General features: G+C 39.7%; 1 protein-coding gene across 1 annotated transcript; it reads right to left on the bottom strand.

Annotated features, from left to right (window-relative positions):
• Positions 1 to 22,479: 22,479 nt before the first annotated feature.
• Positions 22,480 to 23,011, bottom strand: LOC135362636 (small ribosomal subunit protein eS24-like). The gene has a single exon (XM_064578977.1). It carries the CDS (start codon positions 22,999 to 23,001, stop codon positions 22,588 to 22,590), a length of 414 nt encoding a protein of 137 aa, XP_064435047.1. The 5' UTR covers positions 23,002 to 23,011; the 3' UTR covers positions 22,480 to 22,587.
• Positions 23,012 to 24,528: the final 1,517 nt, after the last annotated feature.

The raw sequence follows: 24,528 nt of genomic DNA, 5'->3' as shown, positions 1-24,528 counted from the left end.
TCTATCATACCCCCTGGAAATCAGAATGATAGAAGGTCATAGAGTTTAAAAATAAATGACCAGGGAATAATTTCCATATGGGCTAAGGTCACTTGGCTAATCTAAAAGCAAGCATTCTCAGCTCCACATTCCCAAATGCAATGCTCATATACATAAGGGATGTCCAACTAGTATCCAAACTATACACCACTGCAGACTTTTTAAATAGAACAGAATTTGTGTAAAACAGCTGATGTGCTGGAACCCGCAAATCAATAGGTAATATAAATCGAGGCCAGAAAAATGAAAGCTCAGAGATTGCTTCCTAAGCAAAAATTACCTCTTGTTATCAGAGAACAGTTCTCTTGAAATTGATTATCAGACTTTTCTTCTTGTTACACTTTGTACTTGGAAATGATAGGCCCCATCTTGTCGGTGCAAATATCCAGGGCTGCCCTGCCTAACGGGGTCTCATAAGTCAGAGTCACAAATCTGGACCATGAGGTCGGGTACAGGGATATTGTTCCGGCTGGGGATGGGGTGATGGGAGGTGAGGGAACTCCAGGAGCTAGAATTACTTGGGTCCAGCAGAAACATCAATGGCCCGGCAGTCTCTTGGTGTGTCTGGACTGCTGGGCCCCTATGGGACATTCTTGGAGTACTATTCCTGACACCAATTTGTATCCTCTTAATTGATTTGGACATCTCCAGAATGATCCAGCAGTAATAAAAATAAACTGAGATTGCTGTCCATGTCATTTACCATCACACCAGGCAAGGAAGAACAGGTGCCAAACACCTTCTTCCCTTTCTTCATTGGGTAACACTGCCATGTGAGTCCATCATTTCTACCTCACTTAATGTGGGTTGTTGCTTTTCCCACGCTTCTAGGAGTCACCCTGCAACATGCTTACACCCTCTCTCAGGGCCTTGCAAGGGTATTATTACAACCCGTATCGTGGGAGAATGCTCCCATATTGGTAAATTCTCTTGTATCCAAATTTATCTTCCACCCACCTTGGTCAGGCACCCTCAGAGTCCAGTCCCAAGTATATTGTCCCGGTTGGCTGGTGTTGAAGTTGGACTCAAGGAGGAATAGTTCTTTTCCTCCCTTAGCCATCCCAGCAGGTCCTGGGCAGAGTTATTCCATGACTTAACCCCAGTAAATGACCTGGTGATCAGGAGAGGTTTGTACCAAATAAGGAAAGGGAATTCTTATCAGCTGGGTAATAGGAGAAAATGAGCTATACTTAATTGTGTAAAAACCTTTGGCCAAGGGTTAAAAAAGCAAGTGTAGATTTTGCCTTGGCCTCTAACCAGGAGATCTAATTGACTTTATTCAACAATTCACGAACTGGGTAGCACCCCACCTAGCAAACCAAAGGGTGCTGCAAGGAGATGTACAAAATGGAAGGCTTTTGAAGGCAAAAACTGGATGGGACAAGGAAGTTACTAGCAAAGGAAAAGATTGTTTCAGGCAAGGTCACTTCCTAGAGGATCTTATCATGCAGCTTACCTCTCTGGTACTGATCAGGAAAATTCCAGGCTCATTGGCTTAAAATGCCACTTATGGAAGAGGCTGAGACTGCACTTAGGTATTAAGTCTTAGTAGGGCTTAACAGAAGTGACTGCATTTGGGGCCTGTGGTTTCTTTTCAACACCCAGGCACTTTGATCTGCCTGCAATATTTCCCCTGAGTCCTTTGCCTAAGTAAACTCTACTGACCCTTCACAACTCAATTTAAGCAAGAACCATTTTCACAGGAAAGCCTTCAAGGACCCTCTCCTCAGCCTCTGGCTGGATTGATGTCTGCTTTGTTATTCCTATAACCCCTTAGGACCTTTCATCATATAAAACCATACCTAATCATCAGCTCACATATATGTCTGTCTCACTATACCAGTGGTTTTCAAGTTCAGCTGTATATTTAGAAGTAGAGCTTAGGTACTCATATATTTTAAAAGCTTCCCCATGATTCTAAACTGCAGCCAGGATTGAGAATAACTACACTACACTGTGAGTTCCTCCAGGGCAAGTATCTCCTCTAATTTGTCTTTTATCTCTAGCAACTAGCACGTAGTAGATGCTCAATAATGATGATGAATTAGGGAATAAATGGAAGCTCAAGAATGCCACAATAAGGAGTTTAGACTCCATGTGTGGAGACAATTTTATGCCTTCCTTGACCACTCCCAATAGAATTGTATTCTATTTTTATATTATCACAGTGCCTTATATACACTTGGATCAATAGGTATAATATATGGTACTATAATTGCTTCAGAGAAGATCTCCTCTATTGGACTGTGGCTTCTTGAGGGCAGGGACAATGTGCTAATCATCTGTGTCCTCTGGGTTAGGCCCACTCAATAAATGTAGAACAAAACAAAATGAGATTGCCCCATTCTCAAAAATTATCCATCAACCAGAATCTCCAGGTCTTAGTATCATTATCTTCCATGGCTCTGCTTTCCCTTCATGTACTTGATGATGAGGGTTTTGTGCTTTACAAAGCTGATATAGTTGAAGTAGTAGAACAAAATCTACCAAAAGCCTGGCAGAGAGCTGCCAACCAATTCTAGAAAAATTGCAAAAGTGAAGATGTTTTTCATCATCCTCCCTGCACCTTATGACCTACCATTGGGATTCCTTTTAGGTCCACTTGCCCCCTATCAATGTCTCATTCTCAAAAAAGCACTCCTTTCCACCTCCCTCTCTCTCAAACCAGAATTCCCTTTCCTTATTTGGTGCATATCAGCTGGGTAATAGGAGAAAAATAAGCTATACTTAATTGTGTAAAAACCTTTGGCCAAGGGTTAAAAAAGCAAGTGTAGATTTTGCCTTGGCCTCTAACCAATTGCGTGGCCTCAGCTGTGTAGGACACAGCTTCTTCTTCTGTAAAGTTCTTAATCATCATTTTCTATAAATCAAGCATTAGACCTCACCAAAAAATTACTCATTTAAGTGCACTAAGCTATGAATATTAGGTAGATTTAAACCTCCTGGGAATATCCATTTTTTAAAACAGCTCTTACCTATGTAAGTAAGCCATTAAATGGAACTGAAAGATATCTATATGGGATCTGCACACCCCCCACACCTCTCCCACTCCGGGTTTTTGTTTTGTTTTGTTTTTTTGGCTTACTTTAACATAACACCTCTATTCTCTCACTAGATGAATAAAAGAAAATCACTTGGCATCTTATTTCAGAAAAATGATCAGTTCCTAATATGAATGTAGGATTAAAATTAGGGCAATTCTGTGTCTATGTGCTATAGGGGTTGGTGTTTAACTATCTTTCTCTTAGTGCCGGCTCAGTGAAGTGGACTCGGGGAGTTGTAGGGAAGGGAAATATTTCTAGCATCAGAGGCCAGGGGAAATATTTCTAGTGTCAACCAATGTCATCTCCAAGGCAAGGAATTTCCGGAGGGAGGAAACACCCTGACTCAGGAATTTGCCTTTTCTCATCTTGGTAGCAGAAGCCTCATCCCAGGCTGATAGAACTAGAATAGTCAACTCGTTCTGCTAGCTCTCCCCTGATCTCATGCTTACCAAGTAATGCTCAGAGGAACATTTGGCTTCTCATATAGACTTCACTAGCAGAGAATCTTTTTGGCAGTTACATTTCTCATTGTCACTATTTAACTCTAGCATTTTGGGTTTTCCATGGAGTCTGTTGTGAGCTAAGTGAGCATTAATCTGTCTCCCTATATCTGGAAAGTTCTGGGACTCTGGCAATATTTGGAGCTGTAAGACTGAAGGCCATAATATGGGATGTAAAAAATAGAGTACAGCAGATGCCATGAGCCCTGAGTGGGTCCCAACCAGTAATTTTTCTTCTGTGATTCCATAACTTCATCCTATGTGCCAATGAGTCCTAACTTGGTCTAGAAGCAAGGGGGTGGTGATTAATGCTGCCTGAAGACTGTGGACACAGCTAGAGAATACCCAAGGGTCTGGAGGGAAAGTGAGGAAAACAAGCTTAGTATGCCATGGCCAAAATGCCAAAATGCCAGGAATTAAACAATCAGTGGAGACTCCAGACTTGCCTGGCTTATTCTCGGGCTTACTCATGGAGAGAGGCTGTTGACCTATTCTTTTAAAAGCTTGAATAATTTTTTAATCAAAAGAAAGCTAAAATTGGTGTAATTTTATTTCATCTCTCATTGCCAGTCAAGGACATACTTCAGACACCCCCCCAAAAAAACGCCAGTGAGACCTCACCCAATCTGAAGAATGAATTTGTATTTCTCTGATTGTATTGTTGTTCACTATTTTATTTTTATTACCACGTATTGCATTCTAAAAATAAGTTAGGTGCTAGGCAAAAAAACTGAATCAGGCTCAAACCCTGCTTAAATTAAGATGCTGGCTGCCAGCCTGTCTCACAGGAATCCTATGAGGGTTTAGAGCTGGCTTGAAAACTGGTAAGAACTCCTACAGAGAGGTGTCAAAATCCTAATGCAAATAACCAATCCACTCTAATCATATCAACATTGTGTGTGTGTGTGTGTGTGTATAATATATATATTTCTATCTTCCATTGTTGTGAAGATAATGGATATAAAATGCCTAGCTCATGGCAAGTACTCAAAAATGACAGTAATTGTTTTTAAATTATTATCATTATTACTACTACTACAATTAGAAAAGCGATTGCCAATGTAGATTTTTCAGAAGAATAGTAAGAAAGCTATCTAACACACTTCTGCCCTACCACATTCCACCATTTCAGTACTTGAAACCCTTATTTAAGAGAACATAAAATGGTGAATAAGCACATGGGCCATTTGCCATTCACTTAGTTACAGAGATAGCTTTGTAAATACATCAAAAATAATATGGTGGTAATAGGCAGGGACAGAAGTAGCCATAAACCCTCATTCATTGTACCTATTCATTTCTATGCCAATTACATTCATCTCCTGCTAATGAAATTATTTTCCATTTATCTGTGGGAATGTGAATAACTAATGACAAAAATCCAGTAAACCAGTAAACGGGAAAATCTGGAAGTCAGTTGAAAGCACCACGTAAAATGGTTGACTAATTGAGCTGGGATTCATAGTCCTCTCTAATATATGGTTTATAGTCCCACAGAGGTAAGAAAAAGAACAGACAAGCCAGAAGCAGAAGATAAACAGATACATAAAACTGAATGGGGAAAACCATCTAACCTCTTTTGGAGGAAATGACTTCATCGGTCATGAAGAGTTGAGAGTGCTAAGAATTTATTTTGGCGTGGAACAGTACAGCAGACAAGGCAGTCTCATACATCATTTCATTCGATCCCCACAATGACAATGTAGACAGATCACCTGAGAGAATGTCCAAATGTCCAAGCCCTAGCCTGAAAGGAAAGAACAACTAGATAATTGGTCTCCTTTGTAATTCTAAATATTTTATTCTATGCATATAAAAATATTATTTTAAGAAAGAGTCCTTAGACTTCTCTAGGCTACCAAAAGAGTCTGTGGAACAAAAACCATTAGAAACCACTGCTTGGGGGCGCCTGGATGGCTCAGTCGTTAAGCATCTGCCTTCGGCTCAGTTGATCCCAGGACCCTGGGATCGAGCCTTCCATTGGGCTCCCTGCTCAGCGGGAAGCCTGCTTCTCCCTCTCCCACTCCCCCTGCTTGTGTTCCCTCTCTCGTGCTGTCTCTCTCTGTCAAATAAATAAATAAATAAATCTTAAAAAAAAAAAAATCACTGCTTGAAAGGCAAGACCCTAATTTGCACACCTCATTTCCACTCTTATCCCATTGGCAGAACTTTGTGAAATGGTCACACCTCCCTATGAAGAAGATTGATAAATGTAATCATTCATGGTAAGTCTTTTGAGTCCTCTCTCTCAAATTATCCAGGATTGAAAGACAAAATACCAGATAGCACTAAAAATAGTTTTCATTTGTTCTAAGAAAGGTCATGACTATTTTATTATACTGGTTTTATTATATTGGTATATCAAATGATTAAAACCCTGCTTGTCAGTGGTTTCCAAATAAGACTGATTATCAGAATCAGTTGAGAGCTTTAAAATATACATATTCCTGGCTTCCATCCCCAGAGATGGAAGACAGAGACAGTAAGTCTGGGGAGAAACCCACATACATATATTTTAAATTTTCTGCAGTGATTCTGATGATCACCAGATTTGCAAAACAGTACTCGATTACTGTTTGCTGAGTATTGATCTGCCTGAATGCAACCAGTCCCCGTTAGCAAATAATTTATAATTGCTTTGAGTGATGCCATTAATGAATAGTAATATGTGTAAAATTTTGTGAAAATTCCCATCTTCTTTGCTTTTTTTTTTTAATTTCAATCACTCTTCTTCCCTGCTTCCTATTTCTCTCTCTCTCTCCTTTATAGTTTTTGCTCCATAACAAATAGGATCCTGGAATATTAAAATAAAGAACATAACCTCATTTTTTCATTTGATGAAGTGGCAGGTGGCCTGCATAATAATTATGAAAACCTGCAATGGTATATTAGTGTCTTTATTTCTATATATTTTTTATATTTGTATAATTTCTCTTAAAAAGAGAAAAATTATGTATGTGTGTGTTTGTGTGTGTGGTCAGTTAAGTATAGGTAAGGAAATGGAGGCCCAGAGAGATGAAAGCCCAGAGGTACATGGTTCTAGGTGGTGGTGCCAGGATTCAAGCCCAGGGGTCTGAGTCTAGATAGGACTCAACAAGTCACAACTCCACTTCTGGGCCTGTGGGACATGTAAAGTCAGATGCAAATAGACAGGAGATATTCATGTCTGAAGGTCACGATAGAGACCCGGGCTCCAGATAGAAATGCAGGACTTGGGGCACCTGGGCGGCTCAGTCGTTAAGCTTCTGCCTTCAGCTCAGGTCATGATCCCTGGGTCCTGGGATCCAGCCCTGCATCGGGCTCCCTGCTCAGCGGGAAGCCTGCTTCTCCCTCTCCCACTCCCCCTGCTTGTGTTCCCTCTCGCTGTGTCTCTCTCTGTCAAATAAATAAATTAAATTAAATTAAAAAAAAAAAAAGAAATGCAGGACTTACCAGCACTTAAAAGGTAAAGCCATGGGAGTGGATGAAATCCCCAGCATGGTATTTGTATTTGTAATAGAAAGAAGACAGATCTGAGGAATTTCAACACATAAGGGATAGAGAAAAAAGAAGAACTCACAACCCCAAAGACTGATTAAATGGGAGAAAAACAAACAAAGTGGGTGTTTTATGAAAGTCCATGGAAGAAGAATGTTACCAGGAGAGAGCTGTCAACAGAGTCAAAAACTACTACATGTTAAGTGCTGAAGGGGACTCAGAAGATTCTTTGGCTTTAGAAACAAGACGGTAATTGATAAGGTTGCTTGGAGTGGCATCACTGACGTCAGGCACGTGCCAAGCTGCGTTTGGGTTGAGGAGTGAGAGGTGGAGATAGCGAAACAAGTCTTTCAGGAAGTTTGTCTGTGATGAGATAGAAATCATGAACAAGCACAGAATAACAAAATGGTTAAGATATAATCTTGCAAACAGACAGAATTTGGCTTGAATCCCTACTCTGCCACATACTTGTTGCATAATCTTACCTGGTGCCTCACCTTCCTGAGCTTCAGTTCCCTCATCTGCACAATATGGAAAACAACACTGACCTTAAAAAGGTTGAAAGAAGTAAGTTAATAGATTTAACTTACTAGCTCCGTGCCCAGTACAGACTAAATGCTTAGTAGATGGGAAGTGCCATTTTATTAATTCTCTTCATACACCATTCAAGAGGATACTGAAATGCCCATGGTTGAAGTCAGAAGCTGAAGACATAGGAAATTTATGGGAAAGCCAGGGAAGATGAGATCCAAAGCACAGGTAGAGGAATTAACCACAAAAAGTAGAGTGAATTGGCAGGTGCTAGGGTAGGTAAATTTGTAGGTTAAGTGGTGCCAAGTAGAGTCATTTTCTGTCTTGTGCTTTCTATTTTTCTGAATGATGCAAGTGTTGAGGTCATATGTGAAGGAGTGGGTGGTAGAAGCAGAGGCTTGATAAAATCAGAAAAAAAATTAAATATCTCCCATGGAGAACCTGGAGGTTGCTGATAAACATGGTGGACCGTATAAAAACCTGTTAGGGAAGTTGAATGGTATCTTAGGGACGATGAGTTTATGCCCAGTACTATGTGCCTCAAATGTGTCGTGTTAAAAATGCCACGTTTTATGTTCTCTGAATCACTTGATTTCTCACCAACAATGATATGGACTGATGGAAAACAAGAAACAGCTTGTTTTCTGCTTCTAAACAGCTGCTAATATCATTCAGTTGCATAAAGATGCCATTTTGCTTAGAGTTTAAAAAAAAAAAACACTGCACATCTTTGAGAAAAAGTATTGCTATTGCTCATAATTATTGACATGACTCATCCATCCTATTGATAAGTATGCTTGTACTGCTCTTTAAATGGTACTGGCAAAGAGAGGAAGCAGGCGAGCAGCTTTTTAAAACATTAAGTTGCTGTTCTTGCATATGAAACATACGAGGTTGAAGCTTAACTTCAAAATAATAGATTAAATTTTGAGGGTCAGAACTAAAGGATGTGATTCCACAATTTACACAGAAATTTGTAACTCTTTTTGGTAATCTTTAAAATATCATTTAAAAACATGTATCTTTGCTGGAGGAATCATAGTGGGAAAACATCCCACACAGTCTGTCACAAAAATACCAGTAATTGGTTCTTTATGCTCAGTTTGGTTGATAAAGTGTATATATTTATCACACCACCATTACCAAAATAAAATAATGACATTTGATTGGGAATAATCAAATGGAGATCATTTTTTCAAGTCACTCACTTGAACAAAAGAACTTTTATTCTTCTCTTCCTTATTACAAAAGCAATACATGTTCAGTATAAAAAAACATTAAAATCAGCTGTATTCCCATCATAATGAAATAATTCCTGTTCACATTTTCTTGTATGTATTTCAAGCATTTTTTCTAAGCATTTGCATGTATATGCATTTTTAACAAAAGAGATCACACTACTTTGAAATTTTGTTGGGTTTGATAATATACATTTATGAACACATTCAATGTTCTTAAATAATCTTCAGTGATTTTATAAAGATTTTATTTATTTATTTGAGAGAGAGCAAGCGAGAGAAAGTATGAGCAAGGGGAGGGGCAGAGTGAGAGAGAGAGAGAAGCAGACTCCCCGCTGAGCAGGGAGCCTGATGTGGAGCTGATCCCAGGACCCTGGGATCATGACCCAAGCGGAAGGCAGACACGTAACTGACTGAGCCACCCAGGCACCCCCAGCAATTTTTTTATTAGCTGTTGTCATCTGAATGTGCTAACATTTAGAATACTAATCCCTTAGTGCTAAACATTATTTCTCCACTGACTTTTTTTTTCTTGTTAATGCTACCAACTACAATAAAATAAACATGTTTAAAGATAATTCTTGGTATATAACTGTTATTTCTTTCATATATATTCCTAGAGACTTCAATACCAGGTTAAAAGCTATGCTTACTTTTTAAAACATCTGTTTATTAATGCAACAGATGTTTAGTGACCATCAACAAATATTAGATACATATTTATTAAATTATTAGGTAGTAGACAAAACAACAGGAATACTCAGTCGAGCAAATATAGTTTCTGTACTCAGTGACCCTAAAGTTTGGTGAAGACAGAAAGTAAGCAATCCTTTGTCACATATGTTAAAATGGCAATCAGAAAAAAATGCAAGTTACAATCCCACCATCAGTATATGAGAACACCTATTTCTTTACATAGGCAACAACTTTTAATACTAAGCCTAAGGGAAAAAAAAATGTCACTTTGATGAGTGACAATGTTTGTCATGCTAATTTGCATTTCTTTGATTACTAGTGAAGCTGAACATTTTTTAACATATTTATACTGCTCTGACATATTTGGGGGGAAATGCTGCTTTAAAAATCTGTGGAATTGTTCGGCTTTTCTAATGCAGCTCCTAAAGTCTTATTTTTCATTTTATAAAATTTCTACAGCTCTTTAGAAATAGAGTTTAAATACTCAATATTGTGAAAAAACTTTTATTTATGGGGTATAACTTTATAGAGCTCATTTATCTTTATAACACCATAAGGAAGAATGAAGGAGGAATTTTTATATTGCACATACAAGTGCACATTATCATAAATTATAAAAGTATTTGATGGTGCTAAAGAAAGGAATGAGGAATCGATTTCCTTTTCTATGCCTGAATTTATATCCTTAATATCTTTCTCCCACATGCGTATTTTTACTTCTATTTATTCAACCAGTATTTTGTTCAGTAGGAAGACCCCTAAAAGCAGTCTGTAATAGTGGACAGTAATGACTGTTTATTGACAACCACTCTCTCCTCCCCCTTCTTCTGTGTTTACTGAACACAATTTTGTTCTGTTTTCTACTCCTGGGTGAAGGTAACCCTTAACCCAGCTCAGTGGTACATCCTAACCAATCATGAGTCCTCCATTCCATTTGCTACAGTGATTGGTTTAGGTCTCAGCATGTGATACATTTTTAGCCAATGAGTTGAAGGAGAAATCTGCTGATAGCCTCCAAGAAAGGTTGCCTCACTTTTACAAAAGATAAACCCAGAAAGATCATCTCTTCCCATATTGTCAAACACTGTCATGTCTGCTTATGACCATGATTGCCACCTTGTAACCAAAGCTACCCAAAGAAGAAAGATCTGGATCCTCGATGACATCACTGAACCAATGAATAAATCCAACCCTACATAGGAGCCTTTCTTCAGGACTTCTTCGTATATGTCTTCATTGTTTAAGACATTTCATTTGAGTTTCCTGTTACTTGTGCACAATATCCTGACTGATATACTTTGTTTTGAATTTACAAGGTAAACTTAGGGTTGTTAATTCACCTCTTTGAGTTCAGGTTCTTCATTGAGAGAGAGAGAGAGAGGCAAGGAGAGAGGGAGAAAGAGTTGTTCTGTGTATCTCAAACCATTATTTTATAAAAGCAAAGTTATTTTTTAATATTAAAAAATAGAAAAGACATGATCTCAGGAAAAAAATCTTGGAAGTTAAATTAATTAAGCCTTTTTAAAAAACAGTGTTCTATCTTTATTTTCCTCATTTCTTTGTGGAGTGAAAAATTCCTCTAGATTCTGGTTGGGAAATCATTTGATAAGACAAGTCATATATCCATAAACTAAATAATAGTATGAATAAATTTTTGGTTCTACTTAAGAAAAGAGTTCTAAAAAATCAGAGATCATAGAAAACAAGAAGGCTGGGGAATTTTATTAATAGAGGTGCAAAGCCATTAGCCATGTGGTCAGTAGAAGCTAGATCAATTTCTGGAAAGAAAGGAGTACAGCATTTTAGGCAGTAAGCTGCATAAAAAAAAAGCCCAAGGCCAGGAATAATTATGGTGAATGAGGCCTGGGGGAGCACTCCAGCCTGACTAGGATGGAGATTTCATTTAGGGAGATGGATCCTAAAATTAGGACTTATGGACCTTCAGGATTGTGTATGTCTTCTCAGAGATCTTTGAGTTTTCAAAGACAATTTTTATATTTAATGTTTTCATTTCAGAGATCATCTAAAACATTAATGTAAGTATAGGTAGATCATAAGGATGGCCATTGAAACCTAATCATTGCTACATCATTACAGGACCTATTTTGGTATTCATATTTATGATCTGGTTCATATAAGAACTTCTGGTTCACTAAAAAAAAATTACATTTTTTTCATAATGAGGACTATTCTGCTATATATTTATTGTTTCCTTTTCCATTTTTAACACACAGCTAGATTATACTTAGTGGCCTCTCTTGATTTGTATGTGGCCAGGTGACTATTCTGGCAGAAGTTATGCTATTTCCAAGTCAGGCCCATATAAGAACCCACCCCACTTCCCCTCCAGCACATACAATCTTTGCTCTCTTTCCCCATCTGTCAACTGAACAGAAAGGCCACTAAGGATAAGAGGTAGGTAGAGTCACAAAATGGAAGGAGTCATGAAATGTGGAAGGCTGTCTGATCAGACTTTGACATGAGTGAGAAGTGAATTTTATTGGGGTCAGCCACTGAAAACTCAAGGCTTACATATCATAAGAGTTAACACTATCTTTAACTAGTACCCAAAACTTTGAAAAGAGAAAAGTAGATGGAGAATTGGACCATCATATAGCATCACGATAGTTTAGACTTGCTGAACCCCAGTGTAATCTACTTTCTGGGGTATAGGTTTGTAAAGCAATTAACATATGAGAAAATTTTAGTTTCACATTCGTGATAATTCAATTACGTACCCTTTAATGTAGATTTCCAAAAAGGCAGAATGCCAACCTTATCTTCAAGTATATAAGTTGCAGAGTTACACATGACTCCATTAAAGTTGGCATCTGAACATTTCTCACTGCCTTGAAATTATTAATAACATTCAGAACATTACGTTTATATGAACACTTGATTACTGCAGACTGATTACCTACAGTACTTACTAGTAGATATTTTTTGGTATTTTTAAAACTAATCTGGGCAATTTATTTATTTATTTATTTATTTAAGATTTTATTTATTTATTTGAGAGAGAGAGAATGAGAGACAGAGAGCATGAGAGGGAGGAGGGTCAGAGGGAGAAGCAGACTCCCTCCTGAGCAGGGAGCCCGATGCGGGACTTGATCCCGGGACTCCAGGATCATGACCTGAGCCGAAGGCAGTCGCCCAACCGACTGAGCCACCCAGGCGCCCCTAATCTGGGCAATTTAGTTTCAGCAAAACAAGCATCTTCTATCATGTTAATTCTACTAATTAAAATTTTATTGGCTTTTTAATTTGCTTGGTATTTAATTTGTAATGTAGTTTGACTTTATGCTTATATAACAAATATGGGCATAAAAGGAACATTTTGTACCTACTTAAGATTCTTATAATACAAATAATTTATGCCAACATTGTGAATCCATATGAGTTGGTTTTTTTGTTTTTTTTGTTTTTTGTTTTTTTGCAAAAGAGATCGCTTCATCGCTCAAGTTTGAGAAACATTGGAATAGATCAACCCTTAATTCTCTCTTAGCAGTATTAACTGACATTAGGAACAAAGGGTCTGCAACTAAGCCTTTCTCAGCTTGAGGCCACATTCTGTGACTTACTAGCTGTGTGGTGTTGGGCCAGTTGTTTAACCTCCTCAAACACTATAACTTAACTGAAAACTTAGGATAATAATTATTGCCTCTTAGGATTATGCTGCTGGTAAAGTATGGCACATGATAAATAGTAGCTGTTACTGTCATTTGGTGAACATTTTCAAGCAGTTCAGCCTGATGGAGTTGTGATTTACATTTGCACAAATTTCTGATTTTGTCAAATTTACATCACATTCAAGATCAGCAACTTAGGAGAATTGCCTATATTCTTAAAATTTGTACTATTATCGTTTTAAGGATACATTAGTGATCCTAACACCCAATAATGCATAGCCTCTCCATATAAAAGCAGATTTAGGGGAATTTCGACTTAGAAATACTTTAGACTGAATTAATTCTATTTCTTAGATGCAATTTTTTTTAAATGTTCTTTCTGGTACATTAAACTATAATTCTGAGTTTTTATTAATTCTGGTTGACCTCCCTCATAAGCAGCCTAAGCTCGTAAATCATGCGGATTGAGAAGTCTGCTTTTAAAAAGTCCTGTGTTTTGTGGGATGCTTGAGTAAGTTCTGTTGAATTGATATTCCTTTTTTTTTAATTTTTTATTGTTATGTTAATCCCCATACATTACATCATTAGTTTTAGATGTAGTGTTCCATGATTCATTGTTTGTGCATAACACCCAGTTCTCCATGCAGAACATGCCCTCCTCAATACCCATCACCAGGCTAACCCATCCTGCCACCCCCCTCCGCTCTAGAACCCTCAGTTTGTTTTTCAGAGTCCATCATCTCTCATGGTTCGTCTCCCCCTCCGATTTCCCCCCCTTCATTCTTTCCCTCCTGCTACCTTCTTCTTTTTTTTTTTTTCTTAACATATATTGCATTATTTGTTTCAGAGGTACAAGTCTATGATTCATCAGTCTTATATAATACCCAGTGCTCATTACATCACATGCCCTCCTTAATGTCCATCACCCAGTTACCCCATCCCTCTACCCCCCTCCCCTCCAGCAACCCTCAGTTTGTTTCCTATGATTAAGAGTCTCTTATGGGGGATGGCTGGGTGGCTCAGTTGGTTAGGCATCTGCCTTAGGCTCAGGTCATCACCCTGGGCATCAGATCACCCTGGGATCGTGTCCCACATTGAGCTCCTTACTTAGTGAGAAGTCTGCTTCTCCCTCTGCTTGCCACTACCCCTGCTTGTGCTCTCTCCCTCTCTGACAAATAAATGAATAAAATCTTTAAAAAAAAAAGGGGGGGATCTCTTATGGTTTGTCTCCTCCTCTGGTTTTGTCTTGTTTTATTTTTTCCTCTCTTCCCCTTATGACCCTGTGTTTTGTTTCTTAAATTCCACGTATCAGTGAGATCATATGGTAATTGTCTTTCTCTGATTGACTTATTTCACTTAGCATAATATCCTCTGGTTCCATCCACATCATTGCAAATGGCAAGATTTCAATTTTTTGATGGCTCCATAATATTCCATTTTATATGTATATACCACATCTTCTTTATCCATTCATCTGTCGATGGACATCTGGGCTCTTTCCATAGTTTGGCTATTGTGGACATTGCTGCTATAAACATTGGGGTACACATGCCCCTTCGGATCCCTACATTTGTATCTTTGGGGTAAATACCCAGTAGTGCAATTGCTGGATCATGGGGTAGTTCTATTTTCAACTTTTTGAAGAACCTTCATACTGTTTTTCAGAGTGATTGCAACAGCTTGCATTCCCACCAACAGTGTAGGAGGGTTCCCCTTTCTCCCCATCCTCGCCAACATCTGTCATTTCCTGACTTGTTAATTTTAGCCATTCTGACTGGTGTGAGGTGGTATCTCATTGGGGTTTTGATTTGGATTTCCCTGATGCCGAGTGATGTGGAGCATTTTTTCATCTGTCCGTTGGCCATTTAGATGTCTTCTTTGGAGAAATGCCTGTTCATGTCTTCTGCCCATTTCTTGATTGGATTATTTGTTCTTCGGGTGTTGAGTTTGATAAGTTCTTTATAGATTTTGGATACTAGCCCTTTTTTTTTTTTAAAGATTTTATTTGGTTATTTGACAGAGAGAGACACAGTGAGAGAGGGAACACAAGCAGCGGGAGTGGGAGAGGGAGAAGCAGGCTTCCCGCCAAGCAGGGAGCCCGATGCAGGGCTCAATCCCAGGACCCTGGGATCATGACCTGAGCCGAAGGCAGATGCTTAATGACTGAACCACCCAGGCGCCCCGGATACTAGCCCTTTATCTGATATGTCATTTGCAATTATCTTCTCCCATTCTGTTGGTTGTCTTTTGGTTTTGTTGACTGCTTCCTTTGCTGTGCAAAAGCTTTTATCTTGATGAAGTCCCAATAGTTCATTTTTGCCCTTGCTTCCCTTGCCTTTGGAGACATGCCTAGCAAGACGTTTCTGTGGCTGAGGTCGAAGAGGTTGCTCCCTGTGTTCTCCTCTAGAATTTTGAAGGATTCCTGTCTCACATTTAGGTCTTTCATCCATTTTGAGTCTATTTTTGTATATGGTGTAAAGAAATGGTCCAGTTTCATTCTTCTGCATGTGGCTGTCCAATTTTCCCAACACCATTTGTTGAAGAGACTGTCTTTTTTCCATTGGACATTCTTCCCTGCTTTGTCGAAGATGAGTTGACCATAGAGTTGAGGGTCCATTTCTGGGCTCTCTATTCTGTTCCATCGATCTATGTGTCTGTTTTTGTGCCAGTACCATACTGTCTTGTTGATTACAGCTTTGTAATAGAGCTTGAAGTCCGGAATTGTGATGCCACCAGTATTGGTTTTCTTTTTCAACATTGAATTGATATTCTATTAATACACCAGTAATGTGTCAGATCAATCCCTCTTAATCTGGGTTCTATGGAAAATAAATCCTACCATTAATGGACTGAAACTAATCAGAGACTTTTAGACACAGAATTGTCTTAGCTGGAACAGGCAGTCCTTTAAAGGAGTTTCTGTAGACGCAGAGACATCAGGAGGCATTGAAAATAAAGAAAGTGCAAAGGAAAGGAACAAACTGTCCCCTAGAGTGGTGTGGAACCCCACGAGCTCTTGTCCATCTGGAACATTCAGCTTTACATTCTAGGGACACAAGGCACTCTTTCTCAGCTAGAGGAATAATCATGTATAATTTCTCATGGACAGCATGAGTGTCCTGATGCTTAGTCCTCTTAGGAGCTCACAGTGAAAAACCACTGACATTAGTAAAAGGCCTCATATCAGAAAAAGACTATTAAGGAGTATGAGGGGAGCGCTTTCCTTTACAAAGGGTGTTTAGAGCCATTAGAATGCACAGAACTGGGAGACAAATCATAAGAGACTCTTAACTCCAGGAAACAAACTGAGGGTTGCTGAAGGGGAGGGGAGTGGGGGGATGGGGTAACTGGGTGATGGGCTTTAAGGAGGGCACGTGATGTAATGAGCACTGGATGTTATATGCAACTGATGAATCACTAAACTCTGCCTATGAAACTAATAATATACTGTCTATTAATTAAATTGATTTTCAATTTAAAAAAGAAGAAAACAAACAAAAGAATGCACAGAACTTGTTAACTGAGGGCATTGAACTTCTCGCAGAGACAATAAAGTGGAAGTCACACTATGCTGCATCATATTTGGCCACTGCGGAAACCAGCCCTCAGGGTTGGCTTCCAGCTCCCTGAATTTCATTCCATGGTGACCCCAGGCCAGACAACAGGAGGATTTTTTTATATTATTTTGAATTCGTCAAATGTAGGCAGCTTCCACTAGAGGCTCAAGGATCACCAGATTAGTCGGGAATATTTGGTACAGGTGTGTAATTGGCAGGACATTGGAGTGAGAGATGTATTGGTCTAATCCCAGTTCAGCAACTAAGAAGCCCCATGATGTTGGGTAAATTACTTAACCTCTCACTCAGCTTCAGTTTCCTCTCCCATAAAATGCAGATGAAAATGCCTATGTGGTCATTTGGGGGGAGGGATTAATTGCAATAACAAGAAAGAGCCAAAACATGGTCAGTACTCAGTAATTCTTCATTTCTCTCCCTCTTGCTCTTCCTCCTCCAAAGTCTTTCTCTATTCTGTTTCTCTGTCCTTCTCATTCCCCACCCCTTTCTTTCTCAGTATAAAACTGGTAGATTTAGGCTAATTCATTGATCAATTTTGGGGTAACTACTATGTGCCAGACACCCTGCTAAGTGAGTGAGCTATACGATGTAAGGTTTTTGTGTGAATAAATGTAACATCATGATTTATTGATATCCTAGTGCTGTATTAGAACTGAATAGGCAAATTTAAACTGTAATGTCATCTTGACTGAAGGCTCAAAACTTGGATGTGAGTTTCTACCCTTAAAGACTAAGCTTCCTCTTCCTTCTTTGCTTTTTAAAATCCTGGCCCAGTGATGCAAAAATCTAGATTGTCTGAGAAGGAAAGTGCTCCAAAGTTTGAAGGAGAGGGGAGTGACCCAACTTTGGGAAGAGCTGGACTCCCCAGGACTGTAAGGAGAGAGAGAATGGTTCTACCAGTGGTGAGGACCTACTTTCTACTCTCACACAAAAGTGAATGTCTCCTTACTGAGTATCACATCCTTGAAAGCCACATCCATGTCCTGGGGACTGAGTAGGACAGACAGAAAGAGTATGCTTAGAGAAAAAGAGCTGTCTGCTTCTAAATGGACCAGAGCATCATAGGAACCAGCACCATGGCCTTGTCCCACACTACAGACTGGGCAAGTTCAGGATGTTTTCCTCCACAGGGAAGAGAAGGGGATGAAAGATGAAAAACTAAATGACACTGTATGTCATACATACCAATGCTGGTTGAGGCAGACTCTGGGAAGGGAAAGCCAAAATTAATTTTATTTCAAAAATTTAAGAAGTCTGATATCCTGCACCCAAGGTTTCTGAAACAACTCAAGCCATTCTCAAATAATCATTCTCCAATGTTTTACATGCTGTACTGATAGGAAGGTCAAAGTATCAAATTGAAACCTATGAAATTGCCATTCAGCAATTTCCTGTGGTTCAATCTAAAACTATGGTTGCTCCAAGAAGGGCATGACCAGGGCAGAGATGGAAAACCGGTGGTCCACTCTATTGCTTGTCTTTGGTTTGGGCCTACAAAATTTCGAAATATCAAAACTCTAAATACATAAAATTGGGGGATTTCCCATAAAATACTGATTCATGGCTTCTCTGGAATAGTCAGAATATTTGGAAATGAGGGACCCATGTTCCATCATGGCAACAATTTGCCAAAGCTGAGTAGTGGATGCGCTTCTTTCGTACATGTTCTCCAGTCTGCCAGTCTCCACAACTTCCTATTCTCTTCAAGATACTGAGATCAGGGGTGCCTGGGTGGCTCAGTTGGTTAAGCGACTGCCTTCGGCTCAGGTCATGATCCTGGAGTCCCTGGATCGAGTCCCGCATCGGGCTCCCTGCTCAGCAGGGAGTCTGCTTCTCCCTCTGACCCTCCCCCCTCTCCTGCTCGCTCTCTCTCAAATAAATAAATAAAATCTTTAAAAAAAAAAAAAAGATACTGAGATCAGGGGCGCCTGGGTGGCTCAATTGGTTAAGCGACTGCCTTCGGCTCAGGTCATGATCCTGGAATCCCTGGATCGAGTCCCGCATCAGGCTCCCTGCTTAGCAGGGAGCCTGCTTCTCCCTCTGACCCTCCCCCCTCTCATGTGCTCTCTCTCTCAAATAAATAAATAAAATCTTTAAAAAAAAAAAAAGATACTGAGATCAATCATCAATAGCTCTTTTTTCCCTTATACCTGCCCTACCTCATTCATTCACCTGACAACCACAGATACTTGCCCTGTGACTCCTGGAGCCATCAAGGAAAGCTCATAAAATGGAGACAACCAGGGCAGACAAAGTGGGGCAGATGCTCCAGAAAAAGGGAATGCACAAATGCGTGAGAATGCCTGTCATGGCAAAGTTAAGCTGGGGTGTGTAAGAAACAGGACCTGAGGATGATGCTGGAGAGATAGGATGAGTCAAGACTGTGAAGAGCATTGTTTGTGATACCTAGGAGTTTACCTATGAGACGTGATGGGAACTAGCAGAAATTCTCAGGCAGAAAAATTAAACTATCATTTCTGGAATCTGAATTATCACTCAGTTGGCTATGAGGCAGATGGATTAGCGCAGGAAGAGGCTGGAGGCAGGGAGGCCAACCTAGAGACACTTGTCAAATTCTAGTTCTAAGGATAATAAGGATCTGGACTGCTGGCTTTTTCTTCATTTAAATAATGCAGAGACCAGATATTCTGCCCACTTCTATCCAGTGAAAGACTCTTAAAAATGAGGACATGATCGATGACTTTATCCCAGCGAAGAACATGTGCTACAAGTGAGGAAATGGAACAAATATAAAAACTGGGCTTAGGAATGTTGGAAAGAGTGTAGCAGACACTGTTGGTTAGCAACCCAACAGACATTCTCTCCTTTCTGGCTACCAATTTTGCTTAGGTTGCAAAGTACTCAGCCTCATCAGATGAATCAAGACTGGCCTAAGTCAATTATGACAATCCTCTCTTACAGTGATTGGTCCAGGGGTGTGCTTGAAATCTATTTCTAGGCATTGAAACAAATGAAGTCAGCTCAGGTCTTCTTCTGCCTAAGATTTTTCTCCCTGCTAGGAAAAGTACATGTGGATAGAGTCATCTTCCAAAATCCTTTATTCTTGATTTCGGTCATTGCTATGTGACAACATGATGCTTAGAGCACGTCAGGCTCCATGCTCAGTGGAGAATCTGCTTCTCCACCTCTCCCTCTGCCCCTCCCCCTGCTCATGTGTGCTCTCTCTCTCTCTCAAACAAATCTTTAAAAAGGGGGGGGGCACCTAGCTGGCTCAGTTGGTAGAGCATGTGACTCTTGTCCTCAGGGTCATGAGTTCAAGCCCCAGGTTGGGTGCAGAGCCCACTTTTATAAATAAATAAATAAATTTGTAAAAATGAATGAAATATTTAAGCTGAGCATAATTCAAATCTGCAACCCCAGAGATTTATTTGCATGTGTCACTTAGTATGCAGGACTTATCACCTACCTCACCTTCAAACACATATACAAAAAGAAGGCAGGGAGTGGTTTCATGCTCATTTGGAACAGAGAAAAGAGTAATACGGAACAGAAGGATAAAAAGTATCTGCTATCCACCCCAAGTCTCAGGGACTACCTATAGAGAAGCAGGGGTTATGAGTGAAAGCTAAAGCATTATGACAAAAGACTCTAAGACACACTGTATACTAAGACTTTAAGCACTAGGTGCCAAATTGATACTTAGAGAGGAGGAGAGCAGGTCCCCAATCTCTGCACAGACAGGGTGACACATGGCAGGAATCTCAGGGCAGTTGTGGAGCAGAAATGCCAGGACGCAACATTCCCAATGAAGAGCCTGGCCCCAGTGGCTATGCTGAAGAACTGAAATATGGTGGCTTGTAGCAATGGACTTGAGTAATGATACAAAATTAGGACATGTGTGGACTTATTCCTGAGTATAAGTGAGACTCTCATGAAATTGCCAAAGAACTGGAAATGAGCTGAGGTCCTGACATGGCAGAGAGGGCTGTGAAGAAGCTAAATTCAGGCCTTATTAATGTTCTTCATCCATGCCCATTGCTTGGTGAGCTGGGAACATTCAGGTTACACTGTGATATTAAAATTTAAAAAAAAAATGACTGCAGCTTCTCACTTCTTCATTATTTTTTAATTTACAGATAGCTTTTTTCTGTTCTTTAATTTAAAACTCCCTTTCCACCCCCCAAAAACATTTTTAATTTATCAAATCTTAGATCTTGAGAATCTCAAAGGAATTTAATCTTTTCTTAGGGAAGGGAAATAGAAGTTTTTCATTCAAAAATAGGGGACACAGCAAATTTAGTTAAAGAGGTTGCTATGAAACACACTGTTTCTTTATGGTCCAAGACTTTAATAATTTGTTGAATTTGGAGATCCCTTTGAGAATTTAAGGATGCTCTAGGCGTCTCTGCAGATAAGGCTCGTTTGCATGAGTACATCTGAAGCCTGTCCATTCCCTCCGATCTTAGACAAAGTATCCTAAGTTAAAAGCTTGCATCAGGTCTCAGCTTCTAGGACCTCTGTAGTTCCTTGTGGAAGTTAGAGTATAATGCTGCTGAAACAAAGTCCATGAATTTGGTCTACCTGCTAGCCAGTTAGCATTATGGGAATCCCTAGGGCATCCCTGAACCTTGTCAAAATTCATCACGTGTAGATGATTCAGTGCTGATGAATCATCTTTCCAAGTAGGTGTTCCTTCTGACACAGGTAATAATTTCATGCTCCACTGTGTCCAACTGAGAGCCTCCCCTTCCAACACAACCAATTACCACTGTACTGAAGGGTTATAAAGACTGACAATTTGTACTCATAAGAGAGTCCTAATAATAACTATGTAAATTAAATGCACTTCATCAAGCACTTTAGAAACATTATCCCTTTCCATCCTCACAGGAGAATGAGATTATGAAGGATTACTCCCATTTTACAGATAAGAAAACTAAGGTTAAGTGTCACGACCAAGGTCACACAGGTAATAAGTGGCAAAACACATAAATATCCCAGTTTTAGGATTCTACACATGTGTTTCCTCCCCAAATTCATATATTGAAGTCCTAATTCCCAGTGTGATGGTATTAGCAGGTGGACCTTTGGGGGTAGTTAGGTTTGGATGAAGTCATGAGGGTATAGCCCCCGTTATGGGGTTAGTGCCCTTATAAGAGGAGGAAGACACACCAGAGCTTTATCTCTCCACCAAACAATCATGTAGCAAGAAGGCGGCTGCCTGCAAGCCAGAAAGAGGGCCCTTACCAAAACCTAACCATGCTGGCACGCTGATCTTGGACTTCCCGGCCTCCAGAACTATGAGAAATAAATGTTTGTTGTTTAAAGCCGCCCAATATATGGTATTTTGTTATAGCAGCCTGAGCTGACTAAGACACCCAGGATGGCTAAGCCCATGCCTCTCACCTCTATGCTTTTTGCACTGCAACTAATATGAACGTTATACTTTGTAATCTTAGTCCCAAGTGTCAACCCCAAATTCAATGAGTTAATGAAAGCTCAATATAAGCACTCCTAAATCTCCTGAAATAATTTCCGTTGAATAAGACTGGCTTTTGAAAGACAATAAAATGTACTGGCATTGAAAAAAGACAAAAAAAAATGTCTTTTCACTTAATTGTTAAAATCCCCCAATCTATATCCTGCCCACATAATTCTCAAGTAATAATAGCCTATTTCACTCAGTGTCAGCAAAGAATACAAAATGCTGTAATCCACATGTGTGTTATTTTGCTGCACATGCCTGCAAACTATAATTAGCAGATATCTTCTTCAAACATCAAGCCAAACATTTTTTTTTTTAACATTCTTAGTTTATTGATCCTCTCATGAAAAATCTGCACAACCAGATAAAGCCACTGCAGCATCTTTACTCCTTCTGTTGTCCAATCTCCAGCTCACTTTTTGCCAGCACCAACATTGGCTTTTGCAGTCCCCCTGACTTTCTTCATTCTGTTCTTGCGTTCCTTTCGCTGTTTTCTTGATGTCTTTTTCTTCTCATACAGGCCATGTCTTGCAAGTCTGTGTTTGGGTTCATTTTTCTTTGCATAATCCAAGGAATCATATATCATGCCAAAGCCGGTTGTCTTGCCACCACCAAAATGGGTTCTGAATCCAAACACAAATATGACGTCTGGTGTGGTCTTGTACATTTTGGCTAGTTTTTCCCGAATTTCTGTCTTAGGTACTGTTGCCTTTCCGGGGTGAAGAACATCAATGACCATCTGTTTCCGCTGAAGTAGTCGGTTAGTCATGAACTTCCTGGTCCGGATAGTTACTGTGTCGTTCATGATGGCGGCCAAGCCAAACATTTTTGAGAGTTTTTTCTTGCTTCCAGGAAAATCAGGAGCAAACAGCTTAGAAAAACACTTTTGTTAAAAAAAATAAACAAAGAAAAGGACAGGGAAACAAACCCCGTTCTCTCTTCTATCACAATTTGACTTTGACTCTCTCGTCACATTTGCTAATTCTTTTGAAATCATGTCTGAAATTGGTGTGACTTGAAGCATAGAATGCACCCATCATACTATGAACATCAAAAAAAACACATCAAGAGAACGAAAAACAGACTTCGAAATTGGATTTGAAGGCACCTTATTAAAGATCCTGGTGGTCTTGGCAAGAGTCATTTTGTTATTGATGAATGTGGGAACACACCTACGATGGCTTAAAACTGTGGCGGCACCTCCATCCAACGGACCGCTCTGCAGTGGTTACATGGGTCAAGGTGCTAAGTTAGCAACACGTCGATGAGAAAAGCAAGTCACCTAACAATAAGAATAGTATGATTTCGTATCTGTGATAGTAAAAATATCAGTGTATAGAAATGTAGGTAGGTTTAGATATGGGTGGCCTTATTCGTATACTCGTAAATGCATGAGAGAATTGTCTGAAATGGCACACCCCTGTGCCAGAGACTGACTTCAGCACCCAGCAATGGCAGATGATTCCACACAAGTTCAGATGCATGCTGATAATGTCCCACAGGAAGAGCATGACTGTGGTCTTTCCATACTCTGCCTTAGGGACTTCTCAAGGGAGCCCACTGAGCTTGCAAACAAGTCACCCAGAGGGACAAGTGAGTGAACACCCTTAGGAGCAATACTCAACCAATGGGGAATAAGAGGTAATGGATAAATGCCCCAGACTACCCACTGCAGCCTTTGAATGGACAAGTTTGGGAGTCATTCTGTGTATTTTGTGTGGGGGTGGGGATAAAACATCTATAACATAAATTTACCATTTTAACTGTCTTTCAGTATACAATTCAGTGGCATTAAGTACATTCAACCTGTCATGCAACCATCACCACTAACCATTTTCAGAACGTTTTCATCATCCCTAATGTAAACTTTGTATTCATAACCCCCAAAATCCCCATTCTCCCCTCCCCTCAGTCCCTGAGAAACCCAATTCCTTCTTCTCTATGAATTAGCCCACTCTAGGTACCTTGTATAAATGGACTCATGTAATATTTGTTCACTTCTGTCTGGCTTATTTCACTTAGCATAAAGTTTTCTTTTTTTTTTTCTTTTTAAGATTTATTTATTTATTTATTTGACAGAGAGAGACAAAGCGAGAGAGGGAACACAAGCAGGGGGAGTGGGAGAGGGAAAATCAGGCTCCTCGCTGAGCAGGGAGCCCAATGTGGGGCTCGATCCCAGGACCCTGGGATCATGAACTGAGCCAAAGGCAGATGCTTAATGGCTGAGCCACCTGGGCACCCCTAGGATAACGTTTTCAAAGGTCATCCATGTTGTAGAAGAATTTCATTCCTTATTAAAAAAAAAAAAAAAAAGTTCAAAATTTAAAAGAGACAAAAGGGGCGCCTGGGTGGC

The sequence above is a fragment of the Mirounga angustirostris genome, unplaced genomic scaffold (genome assembly GCF_029215605.1).
Source record: "Mirounga angustirostris isolate CCGP_5_RB_7025 unplaced genomic scaffold, mMirAng1.0.hap1 SCAF_15, whole genome shotgun sequence".
NCBI classification, from domain to species: domain Eukaryota; kingdom Metazoa; phylum Chordata; class Mammalia; order Carnivora; family Phocidae; genus Mirounga; species Mirounga angustirostris.
Note: the sequence above shows the minus strand (reverse complement) of the source record. Positions and strands in the feature narration are given on the sequence as shown.